The sequence below is a fragment of the Salvelinus sp. IW2-2015 genome, unplaced genomic scaffold, assembly GCF_002910315.2.
Source record: "Salvelinus sp. IW2-2015 unplaced genomic scaffold, ASM291031v2 Un_scaffold1129, whole genome shotgun sequence".
Lineage (NCBI taxonomy): Eukaryota > Metazoa > Chordata > Actinopteri > Salmoniformes > Salmonidae > Salvelinus > Salvelinus sp. IW2-2015.
The window spans coordinates 67,126-82,746 of NW_019942743.1; the positions used below are offsets into that span (position 1 = coordinate 67,126).

Consider the following 15,621-nt stretch of genomic DNA (forward strand, 5'->3'; position numbering starts at 1 on the left):
GCGAGCAAGCAGGGCGAGAGAGAGAGGGCTGGCATTCTCTCTAACCTAGTCTGGCTTTAGAACTGCATGTGCTTCAGCCAACTCCATTGACTAGTGCAATCAGTATCATGCATATAAGTGCTGTGAAAAGGTATTTGCCCCCTTCCTGATTTCTTATTTTTTTGCACATTTGTCACACTTAAAATGGTTCAGATCAAACAAATTTTAATATTACACAAAAGATAACCCAAGTAAACACAAAAGGCAGTTAAGTGATGATTTTATTTATTTAGGGGAAAGAGCTATCCGAACCTTCATGGCCCTATGTGAAAAAGTAATTGCCCCCTAAACCTAATAACTGGTTGTGCCACCCTCAGCAGCAACAACTGCAATCAAGCGTTTGCGATAACTGGCAATGAATCTTTCACATCGCTGTGGAGGAATTTTGGCCCACTCTTCTTTGCAGAATTGTTTTAATTCAGCCACATTGGAGGGTTTGAGCATGAAGGTCACGCCACAACATCTCAATCGGATTCAAGTCCAGATTTTGACTAGGCCACTCCAAAACCTTATTGTTTTTTTTAAGCCATTCAGGAGGTGGACTTGCTGGTGTGTTTTGGATTGTTGTCCTGCTGCAGAATCCAAGTGTGCTTCAGCTTGAGGTCATGAACTGATGGCCGGACATTCTCCTTCAGGATTTTTTGGTAGAGAGCAGAAWTCATGGTTCCATCAATCACAGCAAGTCGTCCAGGTCCTAAAGCAGCCACAGACCATCACACTACCACCATATTTGACTGTTGGTATGATGCTCTTTTTCTGAAATGCTGCGTTACTTTTACACCAGATGTAACGGGACGCACACCTTCCAAAAAGTTCAATTTGTCTCATCAGTCCACAGAATATTTTCCCAAAAGTCTTGGGGATCATCCAGATGCTTTTTGCCAAAAGTGAGACGAGCCTTTATGTTATTTTTGGTCAGCAGTGGTTTTCGCCTTGGAACTCTGCCATGGATGCCATTTTTGCCCAGTCTCTTTCTTATGGTTGAGTCATGAACACTGACCTTAACTGAGGCAAGTGAGGCCTGCAGTTCTTTAGATGTTGTTGTGGGTTCTTTTGTGACCTCTTGGATGAGTCGTCGCTGCGCTCTTGGGGTAATTTTGGTAGGCCGGCCACTCCTGGGAAGGTTCACCACTATTTCAAATGTTCTCCATTTGTGGATAATGGCTCTCACCGTGGTTCGCTGGAGTCCCAAAGCTTTAGAAATGGCTTTGTAACCCTTTCCAGACTGATAGATGTCAATTGCTTTGTTTCTGATCTGTTCCTGAATTTGTTTGGATCGCGGCATGAGGTCTTGCTTTTTGAGATCTTTTGGCCTACTTCACTTTGTCAGACAGGTTCTATTTAAGTGATTTCTTGATTCAACAGGTCTGGCAGTAATCAGGCCTGGGTGTGGCTAGTGAAATTGAACTTTCCGAAAATGTGATTAACCACAGTAAATTCATGATTTAACAAGGGGGGGGGGGACAATTACTTTGTCACATAAGGCCATGAATGTTCGGATAGCTTTTCCCCCTTAATAAGTAAAATTATCACTTAAAAACTGCATTTTGTGTTTACTTGGATTATCTTTGTGTAATATTAAAATTTGTTTGATGATCTGAAACATTTAAGTGTGACAAATGTGCAAAAAAATAAGGAATCAGGAAGGGGGCAAATACAGTGCTGTGAAAAAAAGTAGCTCTGAACATTGTTCACTTACGTGTCCCTGACAACGACGGTCAAAGGAATCGCCTTACGGCTAAAGCACAGCAGGCAGTGATCACTGACGGGAATATCTGGCTGAAGAGTCATCAATGGGACGTGTTACGTATTGGTATTTATACGCAGACAAAACAATCGCGGCTGGAAGTGGAATCAAAAGAACAAATATTCCACCTCATCCAGGCATTTGAAGACAAAGCCAAGGGGCCAAATGAGAAGGGCGGCAGGGCCAAGGCGTGTTAACAACATCTAGCCAACAGTATACCTTCTGGCCACATGCTACGTCACCCAGGGGCTTAGGAGACAGAGCCATGAATGAACCAGCTGTTGTAGAGGACTGAGTGCGTTTCCCACAGCACGGCTTGCATCTCAGACCCCCACTGTAGCACCTGCTATGCTACGAGAAGAAGGCCAGACAGGCTGCAGCACTCACTGGGTTGTAATCAGCTGTTGTATTGGAGAGGGGGGGGGGGGGGTGTCTGAGGACCACAATGGATATAGGCCTATGACTTGAGTCCATTATGATTTTTAATGCATTGACGTTCTCTCACCCGAGTCTTGTGCATTTAAAAAATGATCAGATAAAATTAATTCATTATTGAATTGGTTGATTGTGTTGTGACCATCCAGGCCTAGTGTGTAGCCAACTGGGCAAACAGATGTGAGAGGACTTAACTGGGTCAAGGCAGTAACAGTGGATCTCCTCACTGACTCTTGTCCAGTCACAGTCACATCAGGCCTCTGGGGCTGGAAGCGCCTGTGTCCTCTCTGTACTCTGAACCATGATGACTTCACTAGCAGGGAGGTCAAAGGGAAGCTGACCACAAAAGCAGAGCTCATCTACATACAGTGTCTCACATTCAGCCTGGGGACAAATTAGATTGGCCCCATGTTTGCATGAATTTTGTACCATGCTGGCAGGGAAAAAAAAGTTTCCTCGTAAACTTGAGTGCTGCTCGATACCGAAATCAAATGCATGCTTCTCAAAACTGCATCCATCCCAAATCTCTARTCCTGACTGTCAATGCCAAAACTAATGCTGTATCTCTTTCCGTAATTGGCAGTAGAGTACAGCTGTAGAAAAAAAAGAAGCTATTTATGACAAGGCAGACAGACGCAGGGAAGGACAGTTGATCAGAAGCCCCCAGGGACCCCCAGGGACTTAAAGCCTTCCCCAGCTCGGGCCTCTCCTGCCTGGGGCGGTGTTGCGCAGAGGGCCCCTGGGAGAMCTGTCCAGCCAGTCAGTAAAAAGAAAAAAAGGTTATCAGACCATCAGTGTGTGCGCTTGAGTGCGTATACACACACTGTATGTGTGTGTGTGTGGCAAAATTCATCTGTAATGCCCTGTGCTGCCCAGGGCTCTGCAGAGAAGTTKTGTTTACAGCGATGCTGCAGGTAGCCCCCTCAGAGTAAACATGGGAGTCAGTAATGGAAGACAGCACCACAGAGGGAGGGGTAAAATAAAATAGTATGTGAACAGACACCGCAGAAAGCTCTTCGTCTCCCTCCGCCTCGTCCTCTAAGTGCCGTACAACAATTCGCGGTGCGGTTATCTGTATGTTCTGCATTTAACATGGAGGTAAACCATGTCAATAAAGAGAATAGATACTAGAGGTGTTGGTTGAAATACCTTCCATTGGGATGTGAAGACCGGTGGTGGTCAGAGAAAAGCTGCAGGGTCGAGGCATAAAAAGGAAGACGGTAGGCTAACAGTGGTTCACCAGATAGCTTGCAGAGACGGCACGCCTCCACTCCCTCACTGGAGGGAAAAATGCTGAGAGATATCTACTCAAGGCTCATATTGTTTGTCCACCCACTCTCTTTCGCTCTAAATTAAAGCCCACTGGCAGGTTTCTCCGCAGTCCACAGACCCGGTCGCTGGGGAGTTCATTTAAAAAAGGTGGCCGCGGGCGGTAAAGGTCCCGAGCGCTCTCCAATCGCCACAGCACCTACTCAGTGGCTCAACACCATCACGGCCATATTTCAATAGCGTCAAGCTAAAGCCTCTCTGCAGTGCACAGAGCCCCTGTAGAAACACAGTTGAACCAATGGGTCAGAGTGGAAGAGATTCTCAGAGTAACACACCATCATCAATTCCCTAATGTCAGTGCTCTAGTATAGAGAGAGAACAGGGGTAAGTAACACCAAGGCTTTTTGGACTGACCCACAGTTGGACCCATCATACGGATTTGCGATTCGCTCCATTCTTCCTCAACCTATTGCAGGGCTCTAACACTGCGAACATTTTACTTACTAAATATTTCTGTCGACCTGGAACTTGAATTTTAGCGCACCTAGAACATTTTGGGATTATAGCTTTAATATTTCAAATACTATTCGTTGCGCTCCTAAATGTATTTGTGTGCGTCTACATTTTTCAAGTTAAGCGCACACGTGTGCCTTGTAAAGGTCAGCGTGGAGTCCCATGTTGAACAGCCTCACCCATCTACCACGATGACCTGTGACACTTCATTTCATGGGACCAATTTAGTAACATCAGCTTCTCTATCAAGTTACACGGAGATACAGGACACATTCCTACTGAGGAACCAGATCTAGCCAAGGAGCCAAGGGTAAGACGCAATAAGCAGGGAACTGACCTGTGTGGCGCTTGCCTGCGGAGGAAGAAGCGGGGGCACCGGGGGTGAGCGGGTCGGAGGCAGGGGTCACGGTGAGGCTACTCAGGGCTCCGGCGGGCAGTGGCTGGCCCCTCTTCAGTAGCTGCTTGTGCTCCTGCTGGCGGAAACGCGGGGGCACCTCACGGGGCGGGTAGCGGGGGCCTGAGGACGACGACGGAGGCTGAGGTGGGGTCTGCTGCTGTGGTGTTTGCTGGGTGCTAGGGGGGGCGCGCTTCCCATTGGTTCTGACTGAAGAGGAGGAGGGGGGGTGTGAGGCCTGGGGCAGGGTCACACAGGTGGTGGGGTGGTGGAGGGGACCGGGGCTGGGCTTAGCTGGCTCTGGCACTGGAGGAGGASGCAAACACAACACAGGAAGCAAGGTATTAGCTAATGCTGCACAGCACACATCACTAATCCACTGTACTTTACAAGACAACATTGTTGGTTGAATGAGGTTAGTGTTATCATATCCCTGATCGAGTACGACATGAACACACTGATCATTTGAACATGTTGATTTGAACGGATGTTCATAGGTTGAAACATTAAATGACCTCTAACCTTAGAATACATATGGCATGGTTTTAGTCTCAAAAACGTTACACCCCAAATATCTGACACCCGTATAACATGGATTGAAAACATATCCCTTGTTTACTAAGGAGAAATCAAGCGAAACGTGGTTAGCATTTCCAAAGTAGCGTCTTAGTAATAACCCTTCCCTATGAGCCGGCCTGTGCTTGAACACCACCGACAGACAGCCCAGACAACATGAAAGGGCAAGTTCTCTCACACACACACACACACTCACCTCTGCCTGACCCTGTGCATTCTTCTGTCTATTAGTTTCCCAGGAGAGAACAGCCCTCTAATCAAGCCTTGCCCAGACTGAGTGGCATTAGCAGTCGGTACTAGCAGGACCTACTGTGTCAGCCTACTGTAGCTAAAAGGAGCTTAACTGAGCCCTCTGGGTGAGCACGAGGCTGGGGCTGTACAGGCTAAGAGCTGCCCGCGAGGGATGAAGTGGAAAAGGCACAGAGGCTTACGGAAGCACAGGTGTGTGTGTGTATGCGTGTCTCCGCAACAAGGCTTATGGAGCACAAGTGTGTGTGAGCATTAAGCAACTGCATTGGAAAGAGGTTAACACCCTACATATCCGATATGGTATGTGTGCTCCCTGTCCACGCTGAGCAGGAGAACACGGCAGCCATATTTGTCTCACAACGCTTCCTGACCTCAGTGTTGCGTTGAGCTGCTACATCAGTTTGGTGAATGTGAACACTGTTTGTGTTCTATACTCCCTCGGTGGCTACAGAGGACAATTCATAGGCTGGTTTTAAAAACAACTGGCTGGCAGCTATGCCTCAGGGGAGGAGAAAGAGAAGAGAAGACAATCACAGACAGCCAAGAGAGGAGAAGGGAGAGAGGGAGAGCGAGAGAGAGAGGGAAGGGATTGGCACAGGAGAGATGCAGATTAGCAGGCAACAGATTAGCAGGCAACAGATGTCACTCTCCTGGGAACACAGGAGCCACTGTCAGGACTCTTGTCAAGACACGCATACAAATGCACACAATGACATTCGAGGTTATATCAGTCTGACCAGTTAGGACAACTGCAGCTTTTGTCATTCGTTCATGTTGACCAAGTTGTGGCTCCAGAGAAATCTAACAGGGTGGGACTGTGTAGAATCCCACACGAGAACAGTAGAGGACTGATGTGGCTGACTAGCTGTCCTGCGCTGCAGCAGCAGGGGTTAAAGCAAACACTGCAGGCAGGCCCACGCATTCCCTCTGCCTGCCAAAGGCCTGTCCCACTGCCAACACCGTTTCTATAAACAGAGCACCCTCTGCACATGAGCTGTGCACCCCTGTAGCTCTGACACACACTCTCAATATACTTCAAATACGCGCAGACACAACCAGGTTCTCGCGCTCACACAAACTGCATTCTGCCTGCTGATCAACCTCCCTCTCTGGTCAGAGCTGGCCCCTCCAGCAGCAGGAGCTAGCTATCTGGTTGGGAGCTGTAGCAGGCAGCGGGTGATGCACATACCTGATTAAATTCAGCCCCAGCCAGCCTGACACGGTCACAGCCAATCAGCAGGCAGGGTGCTGCGTCCTCACAACCCACCCCATCACTCGGCTCTCCCCTCTCCTTCGTCTTTCTCTCTCTTGCTCTCTCTTGCCTTTTACAATGTCCACCCTATCCTGTTCCGTTTCTACCTCCTCTCAGCCATTCCATTCTCTCCCTTCAACCTGTCCCTCGCACCCCCTCCCTTTTATTCTCTGGTGCTCCCTCCCCCTRATTCATCCAATTCAGCCTCTGTCATTGTTCACTGCTGCTCTGAATCCATTAGGAGGAAGCAGATGGACTGCTGGGCTGTTACTGCTCACACAGAGGCCGGAAGCCTCTCTCTCACACTATGAAGCACAGCTTCTATGACGTAGGGGGGAGGGTGTGTGGGTGTACGTTGTGTGTGGATATCCCACATTATGCGAGTGTGACTGGGGGGGTTCGGCGTGTGTTCCACTCTATTCTCCAGTAGCCTCAGTTTATGACAACACTGGTGCTTATATAACACAATGAAATAGCTATTAAAGCACTATGTGGTGCGTGTAAATGATCACAGTTTATCTAGTCTATGATGTGAAATTTCTGTTATTCCATGTGTAGCCATCTTTGTAATAATCTCGGGAGAGAGTAGGTGTGTGTGTGTGTGTGTGTGTGTGCGCGCACGAGAGTGTGTGTGTGAGCATGAATGGCGGTTACGATACGATAGGACGTCTCGGCTCAAAACAAAGACTGTGCAAAACATTAGTATTTTTCTTTTTGGGGAAGAGTTCATTTTTAATCCATAATGGACGCTAAAGTGCTTTGTGGGAGATTTCCGAGGCGAGGGGAAACCAAATCCCTTCACCAGGATGAGAGAAAGCCATATCAAAATGCTGTCTAGTCAAGTTCCCTAGCGCCATCATTTGTGAGAGAATTTTTTTTTTTAATATATGGGAGATTCACCTGCATATCTGATGGGAGAGATAGCAGGTGATACGTGTGACACTGTCATACACCAAAGACTTGGAGGGGAGATTGAGAGATAGTAGGAACACCCAGAGCGAGAGGCACAGTAAAGGGAGAGAATTAAATATGGAATGAATGGAGAATGAGAGAGTCAGAGAATGGTATAGAGAATTCGAGAGCGAAAATGAGTGTGTGAACGAGAAAACGAGATGGGGAGCAAACAAACTGCAATACTAGACCCTTTGGGGGTTGCTAAAGCCTTAAAACACTATTTGATGTTCAAAGGAGAGTCAATTAAATAAACCATTATAACGAGTCGCACTGTAAATTCCATTAAACCCTCTGAATGGAGAATCACTCCTAGTCAAACATGTAATTATGGCCTCCTGTCCCCCACTCTCAATGGTTAATTACACCGAAAGAGAAGAAAAAGCTTGAGCGAAAAGGATGATGGTCAAGAGGGCAGGCCCTGGTGCATAAGGAGCCATTGCGATTGGCTCGGTTATGGAGTGCGCGCGCCTGGTTTTGAAGGGTTCTGGGAATCGTCCATGTCAGAGGTTAGCTACGTCCTGCCATTGTGTGATGAGGACACATTTTAATACGCGACCGTGTTTACAGCGGGGGAGGGCTGTGTGTGGAACACATAAGTGGACTATAGAAGAGGTTTTACCAGCCTCCTGTATTGAGTTTCATGACTCACTGAAAATCAAACATTATGAGACTTCATGAAAAGCCATATTTTTCATATCCAAGAAACACATTGGAAAGAAGTGATGTAGCGGAGACTTAACTAAACCATCTGACCGATGAGGTGTATTAGTGTTTAGTGGCCGTGTTTAAGTGGATACAGGGTAGTTGAGAGGACCGACAGTACTAAAGGTTAAGAGGGGCTATAGATTTTAGTGGTACTGAAGGAGCAGTAGCTTTGAGTGGCGATGGTTGCTTGTTAAGATACACCCAGACAGTGTCTTGTGAGAGTGGTTACATTGGGGGGGTCTGAGGTTCCATCTGTCAGTAGTAAACCCTGTAGCGGGTCAGAGACCCCCCCCCCACACACACAGACAGACTAAAAAAGGCACAGCTTTCCACCCCTCACCCTTCCCTGGGTACTAGGCTGTCACCATGGAGATGAGCACTGTTCCCATGCCTAATGCACCTCTGCTCTGTGGGCCTCCTGTGAACCCCCACCCCCCGACACACACACTAATGAGCAGAGGGCTCATCTCAGCAGTGTCGACCCATTCTCTCCACACTTTCTACGTGTTTTAGGAGTCTGGTTGATCCATAGAGACGATTCATAGAGACGGCTTGTTAGATTTCGCTATGGGTAAACAACACTATGGGTAGCTAACACTAAGCCAAAGTCCCACACTTAGATACGATTCAGTCAGTCTTCCCTTATCCATACAGTTTATCCAAAGTAGGAGGTTGCACAAAGACTGATCTAAGGTCAGATGTGTATTTTCTACACCTTATGGTGAGGAGAAGGTAAGCTGATCCTAGATCGGTGCACAAGGACAGCTTCTARCCATGTGCCTTGGGAGTCAGGTGTATACCACTGAGCCAATGCTTCCCACGTAGATATGATTAGTTAGGAAATCCCCGTCAACACACAAAATGGCTGAATGGTGGTTTGGACATGAGGCAGAATGTGACCTGAAGCAAAAGAGAGGGCTGCCTCTTCCAGACATACCAGGCAGTCCTGCTCAGCAACACACACCCTCTTCCCCCACACAAAGAAGCCTCTTCATTAAACGCCATTAACATCAGCACATGCACTTCACTATTAATCTGCCTTTAAATGTGACATGAGCCTTCTCAGCTGTGGTATAACTGAGGGTGTATTGAATTGCCTCTTCTGTCTGCAGCGTGTGAATGATAATCCAACATGAATACACGCAGAAAATCCCGCCCACCCCCCTCTTTCTCTCTCTTTGTCCCCTCCCTTCACCCCCCTCTCTCTACCCGTAATCAACCCCCNTCTCTACCCGTAATCAACCCCCTCGACTTGACATGCAAGCAAAGAGAAAACAATTATCCTTCGCATCCATAAATCCACGGGACGTACACCAGGATCCAGTCACTCACTATTCATTTACAGAGTATTTATTAATGTTGCAGTTCGACACAGAAAGGTGACGGCGCCCCCCCCCCCCACGGGAAAGTCAATTATCCCCCAATTAGATTGTGATTCAAGAAATACGACTAAAAAGTGTTGACACAATTAATTGAATGTGAAATCCCAAATTAATCCAATATGCATATTACGATGCGATGTCGTCCAGTTTCCCGGGTGGAAATAATGCAGTTCTCCTGTGGCCACAGTGGCGCCGTGTAAATATGTCAGTCGCCGTGGCAATTGGTGGGTCGCCATGGTAGCAGGGCAGGGTCTACCCGGAATGGGAGAAAACAGCCTGGGTAAAGGTGTCCTCATGCTTCACTGCCGAAAACAGTTCGGAAGAGTACGTGCATATAATAATATGACGACTTTGTGACGTTTTTGTTCATTTTTTTTTATTTGGTAAGGTTTTTTGGGGCAGATCGATGCACAGAAAATGTTTTCTTCTAGAGGCAAGCCAAAGTCAATAGCCGAAGTCCACGCCCCTTCGTCGGTGATTGGTCAACAGTAGGGATTCAACGAGAGACAACTCCTTTTCCTGCACATTTCCTCATTGAGAAATACTGCGCCAAACATCATGCTTAGAGGGTAAAATTGCGCAACTAAGAGCTCTCAGATTAATTATGGCTAATTTAAGAAAGTGTATACTGGCTACAGCGTCGCAAAATGGACAAACCGRACTATTGCCGCTTTTTTCTCTTTTTCAAGCGAATGTCTTAAGGGAGTATTGCAAGCACATTCGTTCGGGTCGCCTAGCCGACTTCGGCTAGCAGCCAGCCGAACTAAAGCATGCCGAACTGAAGCATGCCGACGCCTTAATGGGAAATGTAGATGAAAATTTGACACGCATTACATTTTGTTCCTTAACACTTTAAAAGGGCAGGCACTGTTTTTCTGATTACACCAGGGCTGGGTAGAGAATGCGTCAGGCGTACCCGGGTATTACTGATGGCTTTCGCTCACCAAAACTCGGAAGCCGCCACCTGTTTCCACGAATTGCATTTGCATCACTCCGAGCCAGTTCCGTGTATTCTCGTAACTTTTTGAATGCTGTGTGTGTTTACGTGTGCATACAGAAAGTTAGTGTGGCGATGGCTTTAAAAGCATATCCTTGCCTGGGAAGTTCCACATTGTAAGCATTTTCTCCAATTACAGGGAGAACTGGATTGAGAGTCTCCCGGTCCCTATAGGGATGGGGGAGCTAGGTGTGTGTGTGGGGGGGGGGGATTGTGCATTATTGTGTGTGCGCAGCTCGATGGGGTTTGATTGTGGGGAATAATCAGCGTTCCCCTGCCCTCCATACTAATAGAGGGCTGAGGCGCTCTCATTCTACCCCAACAGGGACTGCCTGGATGGGGGAGGTCTGGTGGCTGGTCCCCCGTCTCACTGGAGCTCCATGGCTAATGGGGGGCACAGGAGTTCATTCCGCAGCGCCTTATCTAATTTTCATACATACGAACGCGCCAGGCAAGATCGATTACCGCAAACAAATTGAAACGTGAGAGGAAGGGAGGAGGAAGCGGGAGAGGTGATGAGGCTGGGGGGTTGTGGGTGTACAAACTTCTTTGTTCCACGTTATGTTTGCGTGATCATTACTATGGATGAAGAGACACCACAGCTGCATACTGATTTGCCCACACACACAGAGTGACATGGATGCTAACTGAAGTAAAACAGGCATATGCTACTTAGTGGGCCCTGCAGCAGATTGAGCGGATAACATTTTCTCTCTTGCTTACTTCAAAAGTAGGCTATACTGTGTCCATTTACTTGTTTCAGCTCTACAAGTTCCTTTTTGGTCCTATTCTCTGTAGGCTGACGCTTGAACACACTCACCCCACTTCCTTTCCCTCTCTCAGATTTTACACCTCTGTCATTTGACTTCAAACTAACCTTCTCAGTCTGTTGTTAGACACCCTCCGTCACCCCTCGGCTTAAAATGGTTCCTTCACACTGGGTGACTCACCAACACCAGACGGAGCAGAGTCTCCCCCCCAGAGATGAGACAGACCTAAATGAGGTCAGAGGTCAAGAAAGTGCCATTGACCTCTACACAACGCCAACGGACGTCGGGCCAATCCCCAATGGCTATTGGCGAGGGCTGTTAGTTAGCGGTTAGACCGCTGGGGTGTGTTGGGGCCAATCCCTGGTAACACAAACACACACACCTTTTAGAGGGCGAGGTGCTGACCAGTGCAACCTGAACAGATGCTCTAATTGGCTTTAGAGTGGACCAAAGCCCTGGCCCCATCTGTCTAATGCCTGCCTGCTGGAGTTTAACACCTACACGCACTAACAACGACCCCCTGGCTTATTCACACGCAATGACACAGATTCTTCACACACGCTAGACTAATTCGTTGGCTAAATACAATAGGAAACGCTTGACGTGGGGGACCGAGTGGCGCAGCGGTCTAAGGCACTGCATCGCAGTGCTAGAGGCATCACCACAGATCCTGGTTCGATCCCGGGCTGTATCACAACCGGCCGTGATTGGGAGTCCAATAGGGCGGCGCACAATTGGCCCAGCGTCGTCCGGGTTAGGGGTTTGGCCAGGGTAGGCCGCCATTGTAAAGAATTTGTTCTTAAATCGACTTGCTTAGTTAAATGAAGGTTAAATGAAATAAAGTTAAAAACGTGCCAATTGGAAACGGATGCAGAAATAGCATACATACTACCGATGTGAGCACACATGCTGCTGGGACAGCGTGGAACAAGGTACCGTAAGGCAAGATGCCCCTTAAAGACTGTGGCCCCTGGAACTGACTGAACTCCTTACCCTCCCCATTCATCCCCAAACCCCCCTCTCCCCACTGTTAGGAGCTCCCATCTGGGTGCCCTCCTCACAAATCCTTGGCCAGCACTGCTGATCTCAGAGGAGGAGTCACTGTGCATCAGTGTGTGTTAGACGACGCTGGACTGACTCGATAGCTGTAGGCTACAGGGGCCCCGCTACTACACAGCCCTTGTCTGTATGTCTGTATGTATACACCTTTATAGCTCATATGGAATCCCATCAGAGCTGATTAGGGCCGTGTGTGTCAATCATTTTCAGGTATTAAAAAAAAAAAATGTGCGGCTATGAGCGGCAGTTAGTCATTCCACTCACCTTTGGTTTTCAGGTCAGCAGCCTAGAAGACACACAGGGAGATAGACACAGAGAGAGAAGTCAACATCTGTAAACGTGTTGTTTTTGTTCAATGATTAATGTGGAGCTAGCAAAACGGCATGTCATAAAAGTTTGTCATTAACTAAAACATTAGCGCATTACAGGAAGGAACGTGTGTACTTTTACACAACAGGAAAGGAAACTGTTAAACTCATAATCAAAGTAAACATGAGAAATTATCTTCCCAGTAGATCTTCATTACATTGCAGGCTGCCAAATTGGATGCAGCCCACAATCACATARTCAGACAACGAATGGCTAAATATCTCAAATGAAAATCCGATTGAAATGAGTTGAAAATGTAGGGATCTGAGATAGAGACATACAACTGGCAGTAGGCTATGTGGACCTGACTAGACCTGCAAGGTAAACCGCCTCAGTCTTCAAGACCAAAACAGCCCCACCTGGGAAGACGCCTGCTATAAAGTGCCTTGGCACGGCTGCTGGCTAGTGGAAGTGATAATTACAGGCTGTCTAATCTATCTGTGAGTGCAAATGTGTGTGTTAGCAACCCGATCAATATGGGATTTTTGGGTCCGATACTAGGGAGGCAAAGGTCACCGATTCCCAATATACGTTCCGTTTTTTTATTTTTTAGGAGGAATGAAAAACAAATTTGTTAAAATTAACATTAAAGAACATTTTATTTGTGGTTTATATAACCACCAAAAAGCCACTATATCGTCTACGAATACAAAAGTAAATACAAAAACACTTGTTCAGTTGACCGTAGGTACAACTTTAAGTCAGTGGATAAGAATGCAGAAGTGTTTGTGCTGAAGCACCACAAGCACATTAATAAACAAGGCTGAACGTTACTAATGTCGCCACTAGATGTCAGRATTTGAATTGAGTAGGTTCACTACAGTGCTTTACAACAGGGAAGTAAAGAAACACTATGGCAACCTCGCAACAAAGCACACGCTAGCTGTACATTATGAAAATGTTTTCTTACTGAAACCACCATGTGAATTATACTGTTATTCAATACAAAATGTATGTATTTGGCTATATATTTCAACTGCAACTGGCATGCGCTGATGACTGAAAACGTTCACGCAGGAAAATGCTTGCCGCACTGGTTTTAGTCACACACGTTCACGGATGTCTCACGGATTAGTCTGTGTTCACTTCGGCGTCAATCCAGTGTTTGCACATAAGTAGCACAGATTGCTAGCTAGCTAGAATAATTACATAAATAGCACAGATTGCTAGCTAGCTAGAATAACTACATAAGTAGCACAGATTGCTAGCTAGAAMAACTACATAAGTAGCACAGATTGCTAGCTAGCTAGAATAACTACACAAGTAGCACAGACTGCTAGCTAGCTAGGCTAACTACCTTGCTGGCTAGCTAGCTAAGTGATCATACGATGAGGACAGGGCTCCTTGCTTGGTAAAGGGTACTTGTGATTATTAACTCATTGAAATACGCCGTCGCTGGCTGTGGAAAGCCACCATGCCCACTCTCTCACGCCCTGAAGGATGTTCAAGGAGCAGCTCTTAGCACGCCCTCTTCAGGCAAACATTGAAAATGTATTTGTTCATTCTATGTATATAATATCAGCGCATTTCTCTGTGGCATAAAGACCGAAACAAATGTCTGTGAAGAGGCTAATATCGGCCGATAATATCGGTCAACCGATTTATCCGTCGGGCTCTAGTGTATGTTTGCGCATATCATTGTGTTTTTATATGCCTGTGTGTACAATTGTATGAATGTGCGTGAATGGCGTGTGTCTATGTGCGACAGCAACATCTCCTTGGTTACCAGAGCCAGGCTAGTGTTTCCAACAGAGCAGTGTGTGTAGCTACTGTGCCAGSTCTAATCTGTCTTTAAATAGGGTCCATACACCTGGCAGTGAGCTGCCTACAGGGTTATAGGCTCTAGGCTAATCCATGAGGTTAAACTAGGGAGGAACTCCCACACTCAGTCATATAGAGACTATACTGAACACACCTACCTGGGGAACAGAGGTGAATGAAGGAGAGGGAGGGAGGGAGAAGGTGTAGACTGATGGAGACGTTTTTCAGAAGGAGGTATTCGGTTTGAGGAGACACAGAGAGACAGAGAGACTTAACACAACTCACCTGTTTCTGAGCAGCTTCCTTCTTGGTCTTTTCTTGCTTTTTATTTTTATTTTCTTCCATCAAATGGTTCTCTTCTCGTGTTGTTAGCTTCTCTCAGCTGCAAACAGAAAGGGAGAGGTTTTCAGAGCAGAGCAGAAGTCTAAGTTCAGTAACCTAGCGCTACAATTTCCCTTTCATCCGCTTAGAGGTCAATGTCAGAGCTAGCAAGCTTTTTCCAGAGAAGACCTTTAGACACCAAGCACATTCAGCATTTCAGAAGTAACAGATTGAGTTGCTTCTTAAATGCAATTTCCTTCATGGCCAGAGAGAGATTGGGGGTGGGGGGAGCAACAGAGAGACACCCGGAAACTGACAGAGGGAGAAATGGGGGAAGAGATAAAAAAAAAGGAAAGAATGAGAAAAGAACAAACTCAAAGCCTTTCCCAAAGTCTGTCTCCAATGGTCTGCCAGGCAGCCAAAGGAGAGATCAGATAGCTGGAGAACCAGTGAGAGAAAGTGGTTTATTTAAGCCTTTATTTGTTTTGGCTGAAGTTTGGTGACGGTTCCTAGAAACTATTAAAGGTATGAGGAGAGGACTGGGGGAGCCTGTGTGTGTGTACGTACGTGTGTTTGTGTGTCTAAAGCCTGCTAATGCAGGTTAGCCATTCCGATCTGGTCAGTGTTGCCAGCTAAGTAAGTGCCACTCACAGTGGACATTCTGGTTATTATCTGGTCAATGGGAAAACTCAAGTGTGGTCAATACTAGACAGCTTCCAACTGACTGGCTGTTCCTCTCACTGCAAATCCAGCATGCTATCGTGGGACTCTGGGACCGCACCGTACTCTTCACACACACAATCGGCCATTGTGCTCTGTCCTCAGCAAT

The 15,621-nt window shown here is 46.9% G+C and overlaps 1 protein-coding gene across 1 annotated transcript in view; it reads right to left on the bottom strand.

The window, feature by feature from the left end:
• Window positions 1-14,872, bottom strand: part of LOC112069833 (trinucleotide repeat-containing gene 6C protein) — a 45,799-nt gene extending 30,927 nt beyond the window's left edge. The window contains exons 1-3 of the mRNA XM_070438720.1: window positions 14,757-14,872; window positions 12,606-12,627; window positions 4,341-4,703 (exon numbers count right to left, since the gene is read on the bottom strand). Coding sequence (XP_070294821.1) covers window positions 4,341-4,703; window positions 12,606-12,627; window positions 14,757-14,816 — 445 coding nt within the window. The 5' untranslated portion in view covers window positions 14,817-14,872. The remainder of the gene's footprint in view (window positions 1-4,340; window positions 4,704-12,605; window positions 12,628-14,756) is intronic.
• Window positions 14,873-15,621: the final 749 nt, after the last annotated feature.